The following is a 24,238-nucleotide window of genomic DNA, read 5'->3' as shown; positions in this document are numbered from 1 at the left end:
GGCAACCCACTCCAGTGTTCTTGCCTGGAGAATCCCAGGGACGGGGGAGCCTAGTGGGCTTCCGTCTATGGGGTCGCACAGAGTCGGACATGACTGAAGCGACTTAGCAGCAGTAGCAGAAATTAATTCAAAACTCTATTATTTTTACATTTGGTGTAATTCTAGAGCCCCTTCTCCCTAAAACCACCTTCACCATTCCTTCCAACTCCTCCAAGAGTGCTTCCCTTCACAACTGACAAAACTATTGTCTTGTTTTCATGTTCTTTTCTTTGACTGGCTGCAATCTCTATTCCAACTCAGACTTTTACTGCAACTACTGTCTCCAAGACTGTGTGTGTTTTAGTCTCCGTGTTTCTGTCTCTATGGCACTTGCCTGTCTTCCATGACTGTTCTTATCTGCTTCATCCGTGTGTGTCCAGGTATTTCTAGTCTTCCTTGCACAGGGCTCCTTCTAAACCCGCTCCTCCACTGCTGGATGTTACCAACTATCTGGCACATGCTGGTTTCTCTAATCTCGTTTCTTACCAATTTCACCCCCACACTATATTCAGTTATGTATATTTACAATACTTCATGGGCTTCCCTGGTAGCTCAGTTGGTAAATAATCCACCTGCAATGCAGGAGACCCTGGTTCAATTCCTGGGTCAGGAAGATGCCCTGCAGAAGGGATTGGCTACCCACTCCAGTATTCTTGTCTGGAGAATTCCCATGGACAGAGGAGCCTGGTGGGCTACAGTCCACGGGGTCTCAAAGAGTTGGACATGACTGAGCAACTAAGCACAGCACCATGCTCTATACACCATGATTTTTTTTTTTTTTTGCATGCATGCAATTATTACACTGCAGAACAATTCCTTGGGTTGTACTTAGTCTCCCCGATCACACTGTTGGGCCTTGACAGAAAATACAGTGGTTGCTGACTCACTGACAGGTTTTCTGTCAAAAAAAATGATTTGCACATTTTATAAGCATCAAAATTACTTTGTAAAACAGAGTAGAATTTATTTAGTTTTTAAATAAAAAAGCACAATATTATACTATGATAATAGAATCAAACATTGTGATTATTTCAGAGCACCCCATCTCACAAAAAAGATAATCTGTTACTGATTATATTAAGTAATTGAAAGTTATGAGGCCATTTTACAGGGCAGATAAAAAAATTGATATCTTTCCTAAGGATCTGAAAAATGCGATTGAACTGACTAGAATCTAAGACAGAAGTTTTAACTAAATTCACCAAATAACCTGAGAATAAGAAAAATGTAAAAATTTAATATTTTACTTCATACATGTAAAAAATGCAAACCTTAACAAATTACATTACATTGCTAAAGATGTTAGAATAGAAGGTGTTAGATTCTAACATCTAATAAAGATGTTAGAATAGACTAGTTTTTGCCTAGTTACATGAATGAATTTCTTAGCATTCTGACAAAATATGCTAAGAGGAAAAAGAATGTTTCCAAATTATAGTTTCCTTGTTTCTCAATATTTTGCCTGTACAAACCAATATTTAACCATTATTGTATATAGACTTTAATCAATATTTAAGCAAAACAAATTTTTTAGGAGTAGAAAAATTTCTCATTCAAAACAGACATGTGCTAATTTTCCAGTTAGCAATCACCTCAAGAGAAATTTCTAAGAAGGTAAGTCACAGAAAGACCTAACATACAAAACACATCTACATATAGGTTTTTATATATTTCTTGGAGATATTAATTTTCTTAACACAAGTAGGCAAAACTTTAAATTAATAAAAGTACTTGGTGAATCAACATACCTCCATACACAATTCCAAACTGTCCAGAACCCAGTACTTCATCAGGAAAAATCTGATAAACTGTGCTGATGTCCTATAGGTGCAAGTCCAGAGAAAAACAAACATGAAGTGGGACAACGTATTAGTCCTAATAAATTCTATAATTTTATTAAATATATCATTAATACTTGATGAATTTAAACATAATCTAAATGCCAGATGAAATCTACAATATAATGATAATATTAAAAACTCACCCTTCAATTTAATGTTGTAATGTTTGAAAACTATTCTGCTCTTAAGCAGCAGAAATTTTTCAGTTTTCAAGTAAATAGGTTTCATTAGGGATAAAAAAAGACTTAAAACTATATAATGTCATTTATATATATATATATATATGTCATAAACATATATAATGCCAATATTTAAAAATGGATTTGCTTATTGAGATGGTTATTTAGAAATTTCACATTAAATAACCATGATTCCCAATCATGTCTGAGTCCTGATTCCAACCAATTTCATTCTTTATGGCTAAAATGGTAAAGCTGCTTCTTATTCAATCATCTACATCAGATGAATTTAAACTGGAAGGAAAATGGGCTGAATCACTGTGAATGAGCCAGAGACACAACAAATGGATAATGAAATTCTCATTTATAAGGTGACCAAACTGTTTCACTTTTTCCACTTATAGAGGTTACAAGTTTCCAAGCGTCTACTCTTTCCTCTTTGAAGTAATAATTGCTAAGTAAAATATTCTGTTTTAAATGACTGTGTTTACAACCTGTGATTTGATGATGACAATCATGAAAGTATAATGTAATACTTTTTCACTTTCAGTATTGCTATGACATACCATGGAATTTTCTGCCTATCCTCTACCTTTTTACAGTTGTCCTTTCAAAACCAAAAGTCCTTTTACATTACATCTTACCCTTTGCATATTCTATATATTCCTATCCTTTTCCTTTGTCCCTCCTCCAGGAAAAAACTGCAAGTCCTCTCTATACTCTGATCCCTTCAGAGTATCTATAGTTCAGAGTTCAAGATTGTCTGAAGACAAGAAAAGAAATTAATACTACTCTAGTAGTCTGAGTCCAAGTGCTACTTCATTTTTTTTTCTGATAGCTCAATGGCCACCTAGAATTTGTGGGTGGAAGAACCACAAAGGAATCTAGAATTTCCCAAGAGATTTATAGGTAGATAAGTATTTCTCAAAGTCTTCTCTGGCTAAGTAAGAGCAACAGAAATCTTTATCTATCTTGTGACTAATAAAAAAGAGGTCTTTATCTATCTTGTGACTGACAGAATAAGAATACAGCTAATTTTTGTCACGAACTTTTCCTAATATTCTCAATCATATTGGTTTTCAGTTTACTTTATGCCAATTTAGTAAAGGTTGCAAAGTTATGCTGGTGGTAAATTAAGTTTCACGGAGTTTACTTTTTGAAAAGTAAACTCAGATCAGTGTAAGGCTACAAATGTTTTCCTTTTGGTCACAGGCATAGCAGTCAAAATTGAGGGAAAAATCTGAGTCACAGGATGAGGTAGGAAAGGCCTCATTACTTTTGGGCTTCTTGCCACAGTGACAAAGTATAATAAAAAAAGCAAACATATGACAGAGTGTAAATTACTTCATAATATGTATATGATCTACACAGAATTTTCAAAAACTGAGCTGATGGAATTAGGTGGTACAGTTGACTAGGGTGCTAGAATGTGGACCCATAAAATCTCATTTGTGCAGTTTATCAGGTCTCCTTGATAAGTACAAGTGATTGTAAGTGTATTTGCAACTCCCTGTCATATGATAGCACGCGTGGGTAGCAATCAAGGAAAGAGAATAAGGGCACATTTAAGCTACTCATGAAATTCAAATAATTTATCTATTTTATCTGATATTACATAACATCAACCATTTAAAATTCCAGTATCAAGATGGGTCAAATACATAAAAAATCAGGCACTGCATTCTAATTGCTTACCTGAAATGAAAAATAGTTATTTAACTCTCCACACTACAGAACAGATTACAGAAAATCACTAGAGAATTGATACAATGTAATGTTTCTAAAATTTTATAGAAGAAAAACATCCAAGGGGACCCTATTTTATTTTCTAGAAAATACTAAAAAATTAAAATATCAGATCAATAAAAATGCTTTTTATGATGCTCTTACTTTCTAATAAAGGATCATAGTACCAAGTTTTATATTAGTAGGTACATACTCACCACATTTTCTTGAATCTGGCAGTTTGATACTGAAATACTCACAGAAATATCTCCTAGAAATACACATTAAAAAATACACAAAAGAAGTAAGAGAGGTAATCGCAAAATAGGTAAACACATGCTTATTAATCAAGCTGCAGGGGTGTTTTTAAATCGTAGCAATTAGATTTTTCTAAGAAAATGCCTATTAGAATATTTGTTTGCTTTTACAGTTACAGATTTACTCTGTACTTGGCTTTGAAAAATAATAGTATTTTGTCAGTTTAGAGTTGGAAGTCATAAAGATTTGGGTTCAAATTCTGGTTTGCCATTTTTTAACTCTGGTACAAGCAGAAACAACTTAATGCTACTAGGGTTTGATTCCCTTACCTGTAAAGCAGGCAAAACATTAACATCCACCTATTGGGGTTATTTTAAAAATAGAGATCTCACATAAAATGGTTAGCATTCAAATAGGTATATATATCCCATTGACATGTACTGAGCTTCCCAGGTGGTGCTAGTGGTAAAGAACCCGCCTGGTGAATCCCATGGATGGAGGAGCCTGGCAGGCTATAGTCCATAGGGTGGCACAGAGTTGAACATGACTGAAGCTACTTATGGAGAAGGCAATGGCACCCCACTCCAGTACTCTTGCCTGGAAAATCCCATGGGTGGAAGAGCCTGGTAGGCTGCAGTGCATGGGGTCGCTAAGAGTCGGACACGACCGAGCGACTTCACTTTCACTTTTCACTTTCTTGCATTGGAGAAGGAAATGGCAATCCACTCCAGTGTTCTTGCCTAGAGAATCCCAGGGATGGGGGAGCCTGGTGGGCTGCTGTCTATGGGGTCGCACAGAGTCGGACACGACTGAAGTGACTTAGCCGTAGCCGAAGCTACTTAGCATGCATGCATGCAATATGTACACTGGTTGTAGAGATCAACTAAAAAGTTGTGACAAATCAAATGTATCACAGATCATCAGATCACCGTGATGTGAAAACAGAGGGTTCTTTGCCACAGGCTTCATTATTAACCATTATGAGACTGTAAAGTTACATTTGTATACAGATACTCCTCTAAAATATCTTTCAAAAATGCATCCTCCATTTTTGATCTTGATTGAATTCTGGTAAAATTTATCTCATGCTACAATGAACAGAGAGATCTACCTGGGAAAAAATGATTTAAGAGTTTCCAAGTACTCTGAGCACAGAGAAGGCACTGGCACCCCACTCCAGTACTCTTGCCTGGAGAATCCCATGGCCGGAGGAGCCTGGTAGGCTGCAGTCCATGGGGTTGCTAAGAGTCAAAGACAAAACTGAGCGACTTCACTTTCACTTTTCACTTTCATGCATTGGAGAAGGAAATGGCAACCCACTCCAGTGTTCTTGCCTGGAGAATCCCAGGGACGGAGGAGCCTGGTGGCTGCCACCTACAGGGTCTCACAGAGTCAGACACGACTGAAGCAACTTAGCAGCAGCAGCAGCAAGTACTCTGAACACTAAGTCACCTGCAGAGAGTAGCACATTTTGTGGTTTTGGAGGACTTGTGTTAACTCAGATTTGCAGATGGCAAAACTGGCATTCCAGTCAAGCTCGAGATGACAAGATTACTTCTTCTTTTATCACCAACGAGATTACTTCTTTTATCACCAATAGCCCAAGTTTCTGCTATTATTGGATATACTGGGTTGACATGCATCTGTTCAAATTTTTAATATAAAATAAAACACCTTAGTATATGTAGAAGCTTTTATTTGGAGACCAACCCCCCTTTTTGTTTGTTCAGTCACTAAGTCATGTCCAACTCTTTGTGAATCCATGGACTGTAGTACACCAGGCTTCCCTGTCCTTTACTATCTCCCAGAGTTTTCTCAAACACACGTCCACTGAGTTGGTGATGCTAACCAACCACCCGCTTCTCCTCCTGCCATCGATTTTTCCCACTATCAGGGTCTTCCAATAAACTAAACGTCCCTAAAGGGGTTCTCTTCACCTGTTCCGAAGACAGACAGAAACCAGCTGACTCACTGTGCACGCTGGTTCCTGAGCCCACAGAGGAGCCCTTGGGTATGACGGGCATGAGAGCGTGCTGGATTGCCATCTCCCACATCCTGGCCACGTCGGCGCCGACGCCACTGGTGAGGACACTGCTGTTTGGCGGCGGGCTGGAGGGGTGGACCACATTTTCTCCCACATAATACACGATGTTTGCTGTAGTGATCTCAAAGCAGTGAGGGTTGGCCCCACTGGGAATTAAAGCTGATGGTTTTGCTGGTTCCAGAGATAAAATTTCTGATAAAGGTATTTCCTATGGAAAAAAAGTGTGTACTAAATGGAGTTTATCAAAAGGATAAAACTTTCAAATAAAACTCATGCCAGGGACATGTAAGAAATGACATTACAATCAGCTATCATTTCCATAAAACACAGACTATAACTAAGAAAAACACAAAAATAAAATTATCATTTCCTTTTTCCAGAAAATTCAAGTGGCTTTTTAGTATGTTCATGCAATAAGAATAAATATGAATAATTTTGAACCTGCATCAAAATCTAAGTCCTAGACTATAAATGATAATTTTAATAACTGTGAGGTAAAATCACAACCCTTTTGAAATGCATTTGGGTATGCACAGCTGTTTTTAAACTTCAACTATTCTTTAAAGCACTGAAAATGAATCATGTAATTTGACTTGATAGATGTTAATATAATAATATAGCCACATGAACAGTTTTAGCGAGGAACACCACAGAGAGTGGTTTTAAAAGCAGTTGCTTTTACAACAGTTTTGATATTTAAAAAATTAATCACCATATTGTCTTTTAGGATGGAGAAGAAATAATAACTTTTAAATAACTTTTAAGAAATGATAACTTTTAAAACAAATTTTTAATTTAAAAGTTAATGAGGTTTCCTTTTTCTGTTAGGTCTGTGTAAAGGGGCCATGGAGAACGACACCTACTATTGCTGAGCATTCATTATTCTTGATGGAGCAAATATATACTTTTTCACTCTAAATTTCTTTTGGAACTGTGTTTCACTGGGTGATATGTTATGTGACATCTGTATTATTTCATGTAGAGAGACAGAATGAAAACAGCTGCCAAATTATTTTTCTAGCGGAAAGTGCTCCTTATGATATTGGCAATATATGGAGGAGTCATACAATGTTTCTTAACCCCTGGTGACATATTTGCAGGACTACCAGTGCAAAACAAAACAAAGAAAGTTGGATAGAACAGACTTCAGGAATTCACTTTTCACTAATCTACTGTGACCCTGAACTTGCTAGTTAAATCATACATCCCTGCTAAAATAGATGGTTAAGCTTCTTCTCCCCCTCCCCCTACCCCACCATCCCATGGGGCCAGAAGCATTCCACAGTGAAATTTGAAATTCACAGATGACTAATCAGCTCACAACCTGATTTCCCCCAAATCTAAAAACTACAGAGAAGAAAAAAAAATATCTCTGGGAGCAAGCTTCAGAAGAGTCACGTTTGTTGGGTGTAATTTTGTATTTCTGATACTCTACATTCCCACAAGAAAGCAAGAGGGGGCATGAGACCTCAGTCAAGGAAAGAGTCGCCCTTACCTTGTAGTACCTGCTTCCTGTGTCATTTTGAAAGAGGGTGATACATTTGCTATCCAGTCTCCAATAGTGCCTCTTCCGCTGAAACAGAAGTTTGATACAGTATCTTTTAAAAACTTAAAAAAAAAAAAAATCCAAGACAGATATAATCAAAACATTTTCCCACTGGGGCATAAGATTTGATGGGGGAAAGTGTGCGGCCTTTGGAAGAGGAAGACTAACAATTTCAAGACTCTAGAGGGTGTCTATTCAGCAAATGTATATAGTGAGTTTCTGCACCTACATTTGAGTTATAATATTAAAAGAGATGATGTATTAGCACCCAGAGCAGTGCCTGGCACTTAGTGCAAGTAGAATAAATAGAAAACACCATTTTAAAAAGTATTTGATGGCTTGAAGAGCTAAAGGTGGATTAATAGCTGTAATAAAAGGGCTTAATGGGCAACATAATATTTATATTCTATTGTTTTAGAACATAAGGCATGCCATGCTGATCCAGCCAGGCATTCTGGCTTCCATTAGAGATGGCACAGTAGAACTAAAGAATGCTGAGTAGGATGGCAAGGCTGACTCCATGGCATCAACCTAACATTAGAGGAATGCACCAATAGCCTGACTTTCTCTTAAGCTTCCTGCAGATCTAAACATCCATGATTTGGTGATCAGGTCCTTGTGTATCTGTATGAATGCATGTATTTCTTCTTTTCAGACTAAAATGTCCTAATACTATTCTTGGTCTCCTCTACAACCTGTCTTACACCAGTCAAATATACTAAATACGCTTCAAATATTTTACCACATCTAGGAAAGACTGGATGGAATTCAGTTGAGTCCTACAGTAAGTCATGTAAAGCTCTCTCTGGAAGAGAAGGTTGAGATTAGACACAGCTGTTAGGTTATAGGTGTCCATTTACCTAAAGAAATGATAGGAATTCTATGGCTAGGAGGTGATGAGGAAAACACTACCAATAGCTGAGAAAGAAGCTTATTACTAAAGGTCAGTTAGTTTAATTGAAACATATGTCAATACATGCACAACCTCATGCATCAACTATTAGGAAAATAAGAAGTAGTGAGAAACTCAGAGTATAATAAAACTTTTAAATGTGCTGTCTTTTATCTAATAAAATATAAGATTACTATGTTTCTGAATAGGTCAATTTTTAAGTGAACACTTAAGGATTTAAGAAGTATATAACAGTTATCATTTTTTCTCTCCCTAAAATGCAGTGCTCAAAATTTTTTTGAATCACAGATGAGCATTCTGAAAGTTTTCAAGGCTGCTATAAAAAGATAGGTAGACACTCAAGTTGTTTGGGTTCATCTCAAGTAATACAGGGAAATGACTTTGTTTCCCTGAGATTGCTGTCTACAGCCTTTTCTAACTCAGTTGTTTGCTCAACTACATGGAATACCCATAGACTGTGAATATTCTCCCCTGATCCTGTACCCTGCCTGCACTAAGGTTTGCTCCTGCTAACCCAGATACTCCACAGTCTTGACAGAGCACCAGAAGCTCCTCTGATTAAAGCTCACAAGACAAGACAAGAGCTTTATGTGGGTCTTACCAGCGTATCCTTGCTGGTGTAGTGGACCATCCATCCTTCCTTCATCACCGTGCTGCTTTTCCTCTTCGTGTGTTTGACAGACTGTACTACTCTCATGAGTGGGATGTTGTTGCTTGTTGATGGACTTGAAAAGTGAAAATAAGAAAGAAATGTTTTTAGATTCAGATCTTCTTTTCCTGCCTAAAGCCTAATTTCAGCTATTTCAAAGTGAAAGGCAAAAGAAAATTTCAAACCCCATTTTTAGTGAAAGGTATTCTTCCCTGGTGGTTCAGATGGTAAAGCGTCTGTCTACAATGCAGGAGACCTGGGTTCGATCCCTGGGTTGGGAAGATCCCCTGGAGAAGGAAATGGCAATCCACTCCAGTTCTATTGCCTGGAAAATCCCATGGACAGAGGAGCCTGGTAGGCTACAGTCCATGGGGTCGCAAAGAGTCGGACACGACTGAGCGACTTCACATACATACATACAGTGTCAGAGTACCATGGTTCAGACTCTGCTCTGAAGAGTGAGAGGTGCTTTATATGTACATCTTAATAATCCCTGAGCAGAATAGTAAGCACCTAGGTCTTCAGGTGAACTAAACACTTGGTGCTCAGTATTGGGGTAAACATTGGGTAGATTACTATCATAGTGTACAGAGGCCACAGTTCAGAGTCACACGTGAATGATCATTTGCTTAATAAATATTATAGCCACAATATTAATCATTTAGATGTAATATGTTAATGTGAATTTCAGTCTCTCTCTAAATAATTTCACAAAAATTAGAATCTGCTGTTCAAACTGTCTTTTAAATAACTATCGCTCATGGAATTATGCCCCTCCTTCATCTCCTTCTTTTCTATCTCTGTGTCTCCACTGACCCACCAATTACACGCCACCAATATTTTGATACTAAAGAAATGTTCATTTTCAAAAGAAAGTGGGGGCATAGGCATTTTCCAGTATTTGAAAAATATTTCTCATGTTATTAAATGAAATAAAATCCAATTATTTTATTGCTCTCCTCTCATGAACAATTTTAGTTATGAATTTTAGTTATGAAGTGCCAATGAATATGGCACTTATAAAATGGACATAAAAGTTTGAATATACTTTATAAATCAGAGATTTGGGAGCTATTTTTGTAGAGTCAGGTAATACACATTTCAGGCTCCGCAGAATACTTAACTCTGTCATTGTAGTGCAAAAGCAGCCACAGCCATAGCTATGGATGGGCACGGCATGTTCCAATAAAACTTTATAATGCAACAGGCAACAGACTGATTTGGCTACAGTGTGCTGATCACTAATATAAAAAATGGGGATCATCTACAAATCAAAAGTACAGACAATCAAATCACAAATATGAAACTCCACACACTTCTGCAACAAAATCAAGAACAGTAAGGTCCAGACATAATGTGATTCTTGTAATAAAGTGTTAGTGGCTCAGTCGTGTCCGACTCTTACTGACCCATGGGCTGTGGCCCACCAGGCTCCTCTGTCCATGGAATTCTCCAGGCAAGAATACTGGAGTGGGTTGCCATTTCCTCCTCCAGGGGATCTTCCCTACCCAGGGATCAAACCTATGTTATCTACATTGCAGGCCAACTATAAAGTAGATGGTGTCTGCTAAGGTTGATCCCTGATCTATGTATTTGCACACAACAAGCTTTGAATAAATATTAACTTAGTAGTAAATTTTCTGTTTGCAAGTATGTGTAACCCTCACATGCAAAAGAAAATGGGTCAAAAAATGAGGCAATACCAGGAAAGGATGCAAGCTACACTTCTCCAAGGGAATGCCAACCGCCTAGCTCCAAACTTAGGAGCTTCTTCTACAGTACACAGCTCATTTATAAACAAATTACAGGAAAAGTTTGGACATGGTTCAGCTTGGTTCCAGACCACAGAGATAAAACAAACATGGCAAAAAAGCAAGTCACATGAATTTTTTGGTTTCCCAGTGTATATGTGTTACGTTTACACTATACTGTGGTCTATTAAATGTACTATATAGCACTATGCCTAAAAAAATCATATATATTCTTTAATTAAAGATTAGCTTATTGCTAAAAATGGCTAACCATCATCTCAGCCTTTGGGCAAGATGCAGTCTTTTTGCTGGTGCAAAGTCTTGCCTTATTGTTGATGGCTGCTGACCCATGAGGATGGTGTTTGTTGAAAGCTGGTGTGACTATGGCAATTTTTAAAAACAGGACAACAGCAAAGCCTGCCACATCAACTGATGCTTCCTTTCACAAATGATTTCCCTGTAGCACACAATGCTGTTTTATAGTGTTTTACCCACAGAACTTCTTTCAAAATTGGACTCAAACTCTGTACTGCATTATAAATTAAATGCATGTACTAGTATTACTCTAAATCCTTTGTTGTCATGTCAACAATCTTCACAGCATCTTCATCAGGAGTAGACTCCATCTCAAGAAACCACTTCCTCTGCTCAACTCTTAAAGTTTTATCATGACACTGCACTCACAGTCTCAGGCTCCATTTCTAATTCCAGTTCTCATGTTATTTGCACCACATCAGCAGCTACTTCCTCCACTCAAAGTCATCCATGAGGTTTGGAAACAACTTCTTCCAAACTCCTGTTAATGTTGATATTCTGACCTCTTCTCATTAATCATGAATATTCTTAATGGTATCTGAAGAGTAAATCCTTTTCAGGTTTTCAGTTGACTTTGTCTAGATCTATCAGAAGAATCACTATCTATATGGCAATCTTGCAAAATGTATCTCTAAAAATAATAAAAGTTAAAATTAGCCCTTGATCCACGGGCTGTAGAACAGATTCTGTGTCAGAAGGCATGAAAACAACGAGAATCGTACCATCCATCTCCATCAGAGGTCTTGGGTGACCAGGTGCATCGTAAATGAGCAGCAGCATTTTGAAAGGAATTTTTTTTTTCCTGAGCAATAAGTTTCAACGGTGGACTTAAAATATTCAGTAAACTATGCTATAAACAGATGCAATGTCATCCAGGCTTTGTTGTTACACTTACAGAACATAAGCAGAGTGGATGTGGTATAATCATTAAGGGTTGTAAGATTCTTCAGAATGGTAAATGAGCACTGGCTTCAACTTAAAGTTACCAGCTTCAGAGTCAGCCTGTCCTTTGAAGCTTTGATGCCAGCCTGTCCTTTGAAGCGTTCATCTTCTAGCTGTGAAAGTCTTAGATGACACTGGCTTCAAATACAAGGCTGCTTTGTCTGTACTGAAAATGCTATGTGTAGCTATCTTCATTAACTTAGCTAGAGTTTTTGGTAACTTGCTGCAGTTTGTACATTAGCACTTGATGCTTCACTTCATACTTTGATGTTATGGCGATGGCTTATCCAATCTTTAATAGCTTCAAACTCTTCTTCTGCATCTTCCACATTGCTCAGTGTTCATAGAATTGAAGAGTTAGGACCTTGATCTGGATTAGGTTTTGCTGTAAGGGAATGTTGCTGTTGGTCTGAACTTCTATCAAGGTTAAACTATCTCCATCAGCAACGGTGCTGTTTTGCTGTCTTATCATTCATGTGTTTACTGGAGTAGCACTTTTAATTCTATCAAGAACTTTTACTTTGCATCGACAACCTGGCTGATGGTTTTACTTCAAGAGGCTGAGCTTCTGACCCATCTCAGCTTACAACATGCCTTCCTCACTAAGCTTAATCATTTCCAGCTTTTGATTTAAAGTGAGAGACACATGAATGTTTCATTTGAACACTTAAAAGCAACTGAAGGGTTATTAACTAGCTTAATTTCAATACTGTTGTGTCTCAGGAAATGGGGAGGCCTGAGGAGATGGAGAGAGACAGGAAAATGGCTGGCTTGTAGAGATGTCATAACATATAATGTTTATTGATTAAGCTTACTGTCTTATATAGGCATGGTTTGTGGTGCCCCCAAACAATTACAACAGTAACCTCAAAGTTTACTAAACATAGATCACCCTAACAAACATAATAATAGTGAACATGTGTGAAATATTGAGAGAATTACCAAAATGTGACACAGAGATGCAAAGTGAGTAAAAGCTGTTGGGAAAATGGTACTGATAGGTGTGCCCTATCCAAGGTGGCTACAGAGGTTCAATTTGTTAAAAAAAAAAAAAAAAGGAATACCTGTGATGTGCAATAAAATAATAAAACCAGGTGTGCCTGTAAACACAACTTTAAGTTTTGTCTATAATAGATTAAAATATCAAAGAGCTTTAAAAAGTAAATACCACTTGGGGCTCGCCTGTTTGACCAAGCCGGGGAGAGCACCCTCACCTGATGGTTCTGTTGGAGTCCTCGTGGTCCGGGTCTGGATCCTGCATCTCCCCACTGTCATTCTGGCACTCGGCCATCGCCATCTCAGCATCCTGGACCATTGCCTCTTCCATGTCATCCATGAGCCCACTGTTTCTTTCACTGTCATTGTCATCGCTCCCTTCCTCCATGACTATGTCAGACTCTGCCCCAGGGCTAAGCAAATCTACAAAATTGTTTTGCACCCATGAAGATAAGCCTAGTATCCTAGAGCCAAGACTTAAGAGAAAGTTAGGCAATCCTAAAACAAATCAATTGGAAGCCCTAAAAATATAGTCATGTGAATAATTCTTCTTTTCTTTCACTTTCCTTTTAAACTTTAGCTCATAAGTATCTGAATTTATGAGAGGATAAATATATAATTTTACAAGTAGATGCTCATTTTTTAGGCCCCTAAGCCTAGAAGCATAAATACGTCATGGGGAGCCTTGGAAGGACGCCAAGGGTGATACAGAAACAAAGTGCTAGGAAGCAAAGTGATACCAGTGAAGAGGAAACTAATCTTTATTTCAGCAGCACAGCACCCTGGTGGGAAAGAGAAATATGTGGGAGGATGTGGGAAACTTTCACATGCAAGAACGCGGAATGTCACTGACTCCTGATACTCCACTCAGTAACTTTTAAAATCATGAATTTCAATATATTAAGTTGGTCACATAAGCAACAGTGTTTAAATAACTATCAAACAAATATTTGATGTTTGAAATAATACTGAATCCTGCCATTATACAGTTGATGCTGCTGCTGTTGATGCTAATGTAGCATAATTACTTACTAATATAAAGTTCTTACTTTAAAATTAGAAAAAAGACTGATTAGATCCTATTTAAGGCTGATGGTTTAAATAGCCTGCCAAGTTTGGAAAACGCACATTTTCCCAGATTTTTCAGACTGTATGGAAAAACGCAATTTCAAATTAATCAATATAACAAAAACTATACTGTTTCCCCTTGGTTCCAGTTATCTAGTACAGGTTGACATTTCCTGGGCCTGAATAAAATCAATACCACATGCCACTTAAACTGGGAAGACTGCCAAGTTTTTATCTTTGGCAGCACTGCAAAGCCAGAAACTACTATGGGAATGTTTTCCTAGAGAGCTTTCTCTTCTTCTAGAGAAGAAAGTGGAGAAGACAGATAATCACTTGTTCTTCAGGATTTTAGTAACACAGAAATACTCAACCAGTTTCTCCCATCTGTTACCACCAGTTTTCTTCTCAGAGGAATCAACAATCTGATAACAGGCTGAAAGTCTAATGCAGTCTACTATCTATGGGTAAAGTCAGTCTGGGACTCTCTGTCAAATGTTTTGTTCAGAATCCATAAGGAATTCTACCAGGGAAGAAAATGAGAGCTGTTCCTTTAGAACACAGCATTTTTCTTAGGATTCCTTCAAACTTAATCTATGCAATTAAAGTCTTCCCAAAGGAATATTCCTCAATATAGAAAAGGATATGGAGCTTTTAACTGGCTGAATTAAATTTCCTTTTTTTATTATTAAAGATGCATATTAACAAGTACACACACAATGAAAATAGTAACTGGATGGATGAAGAAAGTAGGTAACTGTTTCCGGTCAGTCAATTTCTGTGATTCTTCCCTTGACCAACAGGGAATAAAAGTTAACTTCTGTTTCAATGCTTGGAATAAAAAGGATGGAGGAAAAGACCGATAGGTATAACTTGCAGACATTACAACAATTTCTACATTTCTGAATGAACTAGGATAGGTATAGAAAATAAGGGAGTTGGGGAAGAAATCCTGGATATCCAGGTTTTCAGTATGAGGTGGTTCACCATGTAAAAATCCAGATAATCTCTGGTCTTTATCATAATACAATGACGGGTACTTTTCTACAGTAAAGTAGGACAGAGGCTGTAATTTACTGGGTCACAAGTATCTGAATGGAAACAAAAGTAAAGAAAATCCCACCAAGTCCTATATGACACATGCCTTAAGAGGAGAGAAGGCTGACCTTCTACCTACCTCCGTTAATGGTCACTTCGCCAAGGCAGTTGTTGGGCACTTTTGGTGCGCAGCGTTTATGACAGTTGAATCTGCAATCTAATCACAATGATTTTATTTTTGGTGGCTTAAACAACAAATGCAGGAGACCTGGGTTGGATCCCTGGGTCTGGAATATCCCCTGGAGAAGGGAACTGCTACCCACTCCAGGATTCTTGCCTGGAGAATTCCATGGACAAAGGAGTCTGGTGGGCTACAGTCCATGGGGTTGCAGAGAGTCAGATACAACTGAGACTAACACTTTCACTTTCAAAACAACAGAAATTTATTCTCACACAGGTCTGGAAGATAGAAATCCAAAATCTTCCTCCAGAAGCTCCAGGGGAGAATCCTGATGACTGGATTATGATGGTGGCTGGCATTCCTTGGCTTGTGGCCACATCACTCTAATCTTTGCTTCTGTGGTCATGTCACCTTGTCTTCCTCTGTGTCAAATATCCCTGTCTCTGTCTGGTAAAGACGCTGTGATTACATTGAACTCTCCTGGATAATCCAGGCTAAACTTCCCATCTCAAAAGCCTTAAGTTAATCACATCCACAGAGACCCACTTTCTATATAAGGTACCATTTACAGGTTCTGGGGATTAGTACTAGGACACCTTTAAAGGCCATTATCAGCCACCACAAGTATGGACACAGGGGAAAGGTTAGATGATGATCAGAAGGGAGGCTAGGATCAAAGCCAGAGGAACAAGGTGGAGAGCTATGTGTACCTAGTGAGGGGAGGAGGGACTGTTCACAGGAATCAACCTGGGATCAGCATCAAAGGAACAAGGGCGGTCAGGAAGCCTGCCTGAGATGAGGCTAACCATCCAAGTTCCGGCTGGTCCCTCCAGGCCAGAGTAGCAAACAGCAGACAAATGACAGAATCCTGCCATTAGGGGAGTGTGAGGTTGAGCCAGGGAAGGCCACTGAGGCAGTGGGGGAAGGAAGGGTAAGCCATTCATCTATACTGACCTGTGAGTGAATCAGAAAACACACCCCTTTCTCTAGACGCTTCACTATCAGCCTTGGAAAAGTATTATTAGCATACTGGTATTGTAAGAGCAAGCACACTTTCAGGGAGAGTACTGTAGTGAACACAAATCTAATGAGGCCCCTTAGGTCTACACAGAGCTTGCACCACCACAGATGTTGGAATAAGCATGTCCAGTAGCGTGCAAGAAGCAGGGCGAGTGAGGTTGAGGAGCTCCCCGGTCCAAATGGGAGGCTGAAGGAGGCTTAGGTAAGATCCAGCATGGGCTTCACTGCTCCCCGGGGGTAGGTTTTTATAGCCATCCATCCGTCATGTATTATCTCAGTGGGCTAGCTCCACCGAAACGGTCAGGAGGAGGTGGAAGAGGAGCAGGAGGTGAAGGCCTTGAAGGCTGTTTTATTTGGTGCTGATGTTGTAATCACAATGATTTTAGAAGAAAATATTAAAACCAAGCATTCATCCAGAAAGAAAAGTGATGAGGAAAACAGTAATTTCAAATGGATGAGGATCAAGTGTTGGCTGGTGGCAAAGTCATCCTTACCTTTGCACTGCAGGCCCTGCCTGAAGAGCCCCTTGAGAAGCTTCTTGCAGTACTGGCACACGGTGGGCCGGGTATACGAGTGGATGACGAATGTGTGCGGCACTTTAACTTTGGACAGCAAGATCTTGTCGAGCTGGATGGGTCGCCCAATGTACGACTGGGAATTTGACCTCTTCTCTCGACCAATGAAGGACTCAGAAGGTGACTTTTGCTATACGTTTGAAAGACAACAGAGGACAATAAGTTGTAAAAGACTGATTTATATGTTTATGTATTTTTATTTTCATTTTGATTTAATTTTTCGACAAAAGGGTTCACATTATTACTAAGCCAAGGCTCTAGTGCAGTAAAACTGACACAGAGAGAAAAATCATTTTCCCAATAAAACACATCCAGCTGTTCAGGTGGTAGAGATGTTCCCAGAGTGATATGGTAAGATGCAAGTGACCCTGACGCAGCATAATATAGTTATGTATTTTCAAATTGCTTTTTGTTTTACTACTGTATTTAGTGGACTGATTGTTAAGAATGTCAGAGAAATAAACCAAAACTATGTTTCTGTTTATTAATGTAATTTATTTCCCCTTTACGTCTTACTTGAGTACTTTGCTTTTACATCTGAAAACAGAACTGGAGATCAGAATATTTGAACCTGATTTCTGGGACTTTAATTTTCAGCTTTTTAGTTTCATTAGTTTTAATGGAGAAATATAAAGTTGAAAGCAAGCCAAAATATGGTTCTAAATCTCACTGCATATACTACTTCACTGACATTTACTAAAGATTCATAGGTACAAAATGTAAGAAATTCAGGAGGCTAATAAATGAAAAGCAAATCCCCCCAGTCTGTCCCATACAGTACCTCATCTGAAAAGGGCCGATAGTTTCTTTGGATTTTCTCCAATAAAAAAATATACAGAATTTAACATTATTCCTCAACCATATAAAAGTAGAGTTAAACTTATACTATCATTTATAAAATGAGAAACAGTGACTACTAGATTATATAAGATTATTAATGTTTTGGTTACAATTATACCTCTGTACACTCCTGTTTCTCATTTTGTAATTACATCATCAGCTCAGTATATAGATTTAAAAAAATAAATGAATTAAAATGAACTGTGTTCCAGTGTTTTTGAACAATTTCATGGTATCTCTTGATATCATGGAAATATACTTGGGAATCATCAGAAATAATAATCATTGGAATAAAAGAACTGAATTACTTTTTAATAGTCATTATAATTATATAATTCATTTATTAAGCTTTTAACTTAGTATTAACTCTGAATAATCACTGTTTTAGGTACCTTATAAGACAGGCCTTGTTATCTATAGTTGAGGCATCTAATTTTGGGGTCAAATGCTAGTACATAGTACAGTCAAAACACGAATCTACGTTTGTCTGCTTCTAGAGCCCTCGTGTTATCACCTTACTTAGTTAATGTCTAATTCGGGTAATTACTGAAAAGATGAGAAACAAATCACATACACATATAATTTCTATTCCTTTCAATGTCTATCTGCATCAAATGGGAAAATTTTGATTTACAGATTCACTAGCTGCAATAAAAAGAAATTTGAAATGAGGTTCTATTTAGGGATATTATGTCTACAGTTACATTTATACCTTCAATTCCATAAAAAACTATGAAGCAGAATTATTCTGGAAGGGCTCAACTCTTACAGAGACATCATGGGAGCTTTTAAAACTGAGTCTAAGGTTTGCCAAATCAGAATCATAAATATATTGAATAAATACCTTCAGTGGAATTTAATTTTACTGGAAAATAATTAAGTTCATTGGGTTGGCTCCTGTTTTAACAATCCAATGGGCCAGTTTTAAGTGTACTAAAATGAAAAGTGGTATTTTTCCACAGTTGGAAAGTTTCACCACTCAAAATAAAAGCTGATCTGTTGTCACACTTTCTTAGCAGACTTACAATGTTCTCAAATTTGGAAAATCGTATGAAAAGTTGACCAAATGACTTTTCAGTTATTTTTCTTAACTTAAGAGACTTAATTCTAAGATGTGTAGACAAAGCCAGTTTGATGTTGGATTATTCAGTATACCATGGGGCAAATTCACTTAGATGAGCAAGAGGCAATCAGATAAAGCTGAATGTTCTCACCCAACATGTTAACATTCACATAAACACTACCACAAACTACAAGAACCAAAATTATTCCTGAGAAGTCATTTATTACCTTTAAGGCAGGATTACCTAAGAAATGTTAAAACCTTACATGATTTTAGGGAAAAGAAACTGGCTGTTATTTTGTGGCCGAGTCTGTACTACACATTCAGGCAAAGATGAGATTCACACAGCCACATGTGTCCTTGGCACTGAGTAACAATAAACTGCAGATTTATAGTGTCAAAATGAAGATTAATAGCATTTAAGATACAACAGCAATTTAAGATTTTAAAAACATTATCAAAGCGTCCTCTGGTCATTTATGACATCTTAAAATCAACTGGAGAAGGCAATGGTACCCCACTCCAGTACTCTTGCCTAGAAAATCCCATGGATGGAGGAGCCTGGAAGGCTGCAGTCCATGGGGTCACTGAGGATCAGACACGACTGAGCGACTTCACTTTCACTTTTCACTTTCATGCATTGGAGAAGGAAATGGCAACCCACTCCAGTGTTCTTGCCTGGAGAATCCCAGGGACGGGAGAGCCTGGTGGGCTGCCGTCTATGGGGTCACACAGAGTCGGACACGACTGAAGCGACTTAGCAGCAGCAGCAGCAAAATCAACTAGCAACACAACCAGACATTCTCATGATTCCCTTTTCTTACAGTTCCAAATATAATCAGTCATTTTCAACGTGGCCTCTATTTCTAAATGAAAAAGTGAAGTTTTCGGATTCATTTTGATATTTGGCAAAACTAATACAGTTATGTAAAGTTTAAAAATAAATTTAAAAAAAAATAATAAATGTAAGGAAATGATTGAAAAAAAAATAAAAATAAAATCATGAGACAGGGTGCATGCATGTGGTAACTGATGTAATGGAGACTGAACTGTATTCTATGTTTCTGAGAGTTTACACATATACATTTATACCTGCTTTTCCCTGTTATGCAGCAAAATTAAGAGCTAAGACAAAAAAAGAAGGCTGGGTTACTATCTTATGACTTTGTAAATGCTTATTGAAATATTTATCCATTCTTCAAAGTGTGAAAAAAGCTTTACTGATATATAAGAGATTGTAAAACAAACATAAAAATAAGATCCTATAAGGCCATTGACCTGTAATATAAATTTATATTTATAATATTTATCTATATATCATTGGTTACATAAATGTTTAACAACCATCATTTCTGGAATCCTGCCAATCATCCTTTCTAATAATATAAAAGCAAATAAAATGCTCCTAAGGGTTTTCAGAATCAGTGATACACTTTGATTAATAATTCACATTCAGTTACCATTTTAAGAAAGTTACTAGTTGTAATTTCCATTTTTATGTGAAATTTTATTTGAAGGTATATATGCCAAAAATCCACATCACCATATTTTTTTTGTTTGATGCATCAAGCTACAGAGTAGGCAAAAATTCAGAAGTTAGTAATTTTATTTATTTATTTATTTTTTAATTTTATTTTATTTTTAAACTTTACATAACTGTATTAGTTTTGCCAAATATCAAAATGAATCCGCCACAGGTAAAAGAAATAGAGGATGGTTTTAAAAATCTCATTGATCTAAATTAAACTAGCTTGGACTTTAAGATAATTTCAATAGGAAAGCAGACTTAACAATTCAAAGGGTAATGCTGACTTAAATAACTAGTTTTTATGGAAGAAACTGCCTGCAATGCAGAAGCCCTGGGTTTGATCCCTGGGTTGGGAAGATCTCCTGGAAGAGGGCATGGCAACCCACTCCAGTATTCTTACCTGGAGAAGCCCATGGACAGAGGAGCCTGGTGGGCTACAGTCCATGCGGTTGCAACGAGTGAGACACGACGGAGCGACTAAGCACAGTACATGGATGTTGTGCATTATTATACAAAGTAAAGAGATATGGTATCATTGTACTTCTTCATTAACTTACTTTATTTTAATATTTTTTATGTACTTGTATATTTGTATTAAGTGAAGTGAAAGTGTTAGTTGCTCAACACTGTCTGACTCTTTGTAACCCCATGGACTGTAGCCCGCCAGGCTCCTCCATCCATGGAATTCTCCAGACAAGAATATGGGAGTGAGTAGACATTCCCTTCTTCTGGGGATCTTCCCGACTCAGGGATCGAACCTGGAACTCCTGCATTACGGGCAGATTTTTTACTGTCTGAGCCACCAAGGAAGTAAATTTGTAAACTTAATCATTTTAAGTACATTACTTTACACTTTTAAGTAAGATCTTTAATTATGGTAAAGGAAATTCTCGCTTACCTATCAACACTAGTGAAGTTTTGACTAGGTTTACTAGTTTAACTAAATGGTGTTTAAATTAAGCTCCACTGTTACTTGCTGTTCCAGTATTTGGGGAACCTGGGCAATCTGCAGAATGAGTGTTGTATTTTTTTTCTCCCTGGGAATAGAGAGGAAAGTTGAAATGTTTTGGAAAGGAAGAAGCAAACAGCAACATTTTGTTTCATTCTGCTTCATTATTATGTGTAGAGCAATGACTGGCTCAAAACTCTGAACAGATAGAGCATTCTCTTCTCTATAATTATGGTAAGCACATACAAGAGGATGCACTTCTAAAAATTTACATGTCTACATTAGCCATTGGTCTTATGTATTGTTCTTTTCCTGAGCGGAGGAGTTCGGATCAAATTGTAGGTGTGAAACTTTTTTGAGAGCTGACATCACTGTGTGACATGGTATTTGTATGGACTGACGTCAATGATCTGATCTGGCAAATCACAGATGATGAAAAGCATAAAGGTCTCTCTTATTCTCATTGTAAGAAGGATCACAGTCATGAATGGGAGAGAATATGAGAACAGAAAAATGATGAAAGCTGAATTTTAAAGCCAAGATTAGATATTAAAGATTCAAGAGATTAAAATGTTTTTAAAGACTGTGGTTTCCTGACGTGTCTGTAACATCCACATGTTAACAGTGTTTCGTGTGAAATGACTGCCAAAGTTAAAAGTGTATGCACTGAACACCTACTTATAGAGACAATGCATCTTGCTTTTCTAGACACAGAATCTGTTTTTTAACCTGGTATATTAAATAATGACTCAGCAAGTTTGGAACCCTCCCAGGAAATGACTGCTTAGATTACATTATGGAAACTCCAACTGCCAGCACATCTTTAAACATTCAACAGGACTCTGAAACAATTTCCCAACAAGGTATATTCCACTTTGCAGTTCAAAATGAATTCTCTTTATTAATAAATCTAAAAACAGAGGGAGAAAACTGCCTTTACTTGTGGTTTCTTGTCATTTACGTAAAAATTAAAAATAAGATTTCCTGAGAGATAAAAGCCACTTTATAAAAAACAGCATTCAAATGAAACTTTATCCAGTATTAAAATATAGACCCATAATGGCAACTGAATTTGGAGTGACATAAATTCCTATTGAGTTAAAGAGAAACGGAAAAGTTAATACTTTTGTGTACACTTTGAAGTCTCTTTCTGGATTTATCATTTTCAGGACTCCTTTTGGTCTTAATCATTAACACAATGGGGCTTCCCTGTTGGCTCAGACAGTAATAAATTCACCTGCAATGCAGGAGACCCAGGTTCAACTACAGGGTCAGGAAGATCCCTTGGAGAAGGGAATGACTACCCACTCTAGTATTCTTGCCTGGAAAATTCCATGGACAGAGGAGCCTGGTGGGCTACAGTCCATGGGGTCGCAAAGAGTCGGACACAACTGAGTGAGTAACACTTTCACATTTGCACTTTTCACTACACAGTAAGCTCCTAAGGGAAGGATAGGTCTTCATTACATTTGTCTTCTGCTAGTAGAAAGAAGAGCCTGGTACAATGTAAGCAGTAAGCAATGCTTGAGCAATACTGAATGTTTTCAAGAAATAAACATATGCAAATAATGGATGAGACATTTCGATAGAGATGTTCAAAATATAGACTGTTAATACAGGCATTTAAAAAAAATTAGGATTACATGCACTGTAACACTGACATAGTACTACATGCTCTGTTAACACCAACACACTTGCTCTACAGAATTTCAATTCTGAGAAAGTACAATTGACTAAGCAATGTTTTTCACTGGAACTGTTCTCTGTACTTGTCTGCCTGCTCCTCATCCCTGCTTAGCATATACAACATGTATACAATATCTATCACAACCCTTCTGCTCTAAAAAGAGGACAGGTAGAAAGCTCAAATATGCACCTGTAGGCTGTTAATATTAATGGGTGTCAGGAATGCAACAGAGAATGTTGGAGCTTATGGAAAACTGGAGAGGACAGGTTCAGTTTAAAAGGGATGGCTGTGGCTCAAATACTTCTAATGGCTGCCATGTGACTGAAAAAGCCTTATGTTTTCAGCTTTTTTAGTTTTACAAAAGCAGCAGAAAATCTAGGTGCTTTATGAAATAACTCTATTTCTAAATATCAGTGACTCTGAAAACAATTCTGAAACATTCAGTCAACAGAATTGGGGAATAAATCTGGTCATGGGGAGGAGTTTGAGACCTCAGGATTAGATAAAGACATAAAACACTTTCTATAACTTTTGTATGTACCAGATTCTTTTCATGGCACTTTATTTCAACTCATTTCAATCTCATGATCACCAGGTTTTTTAAAGATAAGGAATCTGAACCATAGAAAGATTACATCATCTGCCCAAGATCATACAGCCTGTAAAATACAGAACCATGAACTCAGGTAGTCTTGTTCCGGGCTTGCTTCCTCTTTTCTTAGTCTCTCCCAGCTCTCATATCCCCTGATTTTATACTAATATAAAAATAGAAAATATTTTCTGCCCTTCATTTAAGTCATGAAATAAGAGTTCATAGAAATGAGAATAACAAAGCAATAGTATGTTCTACATGTCAAGTGCACTGTGAAAATATTTTGAACCATTTAACCTTAAACCACAGAAGAGATTTTCAAGCAGTCTGCCTGTGCTCAGAGGACAGCATCAGAGTCAAACATGTGTTCCAGAACATTATATATATATAGCTTCTGTTGTTTAAGGATCCCTCAGTTGCCTGCCTACTTTCCTATCCAGCTGCTGTTACGCTTAAAAGATACAAGCACCACTGTGTGACACCAAGCCAAGCAAACATTAAC

The 24,238-nt window shown here is 37.5% G+C and overlaps 1 protein-coding gene across 4 annotated transcripts in view; it reads right to left on the bottom strand.

Annotated features, from left to right (window-relative positions):
- The window catches only part of PRKD1 (protein kinase D1), a 343,077-nt gene that overhangs the window by 41,174 nt on the left and 277,665 nt on the right, over window positions 1-24,238 (bottom strand). For all 4 annotated transcript variants that reach the window (XM_006063760.4, XM_006063761.4, XM_025271242.3 and 1 more), the window contains 8 exons: window positions 16,997-17,207; window positions 15,441-15,518; window positions 13,417-13,621; window positions 9,147-9,270; window positions 7,582-7,659; window positions 6,015-6,294; window positions 4,003-4,055; window positions 1,788-1,860 (listed from right to left, as the gene is read on the bottom strand). In XM_006063760.4, the coding sequence (XP_006063822.2) occupies window positions 1,788-1,860; window positions 4,003-4,055; window positions 6,015-6,294; window positions 7,582-7,659; window positions 9,147-9,270; window positions 13,417-13,621; window positions 15,441-15,518; window positions 16,997-17,207 (1,102 nt within the window). The remainder of the gene's footprint in view (window positions 1-1,787; window positions 1,861-4,002; window positions 4,056-6,014; window positions 6,295-7,581; window positions 7,660-9,146; window positions 9,271-13,416; window positions 13,622-15,440; window positions 15,519-16,996; window positions 17,208-24,238) is intronic.

The sequence above is a fragment of the Bubalus bubalis genome, chromosome 20 (assembly GCF_019923935.1).
Source record: "Bubalus bubalis isolate 160015118507 breed Murrah chromosome 20, NDDB_SH_1, whole genome shotgun sequence".
Classification (NCBI taxonomy): domain Eukaryota; kingdom Metazoa; phylum Chordata; class Mammalia; order Artiodactyla; family Bovidae; genus Bubalus; species Bubalus bubalis.
This window is presented reverse-complemented; position numbering and strand designations above follow the sequence as displayed.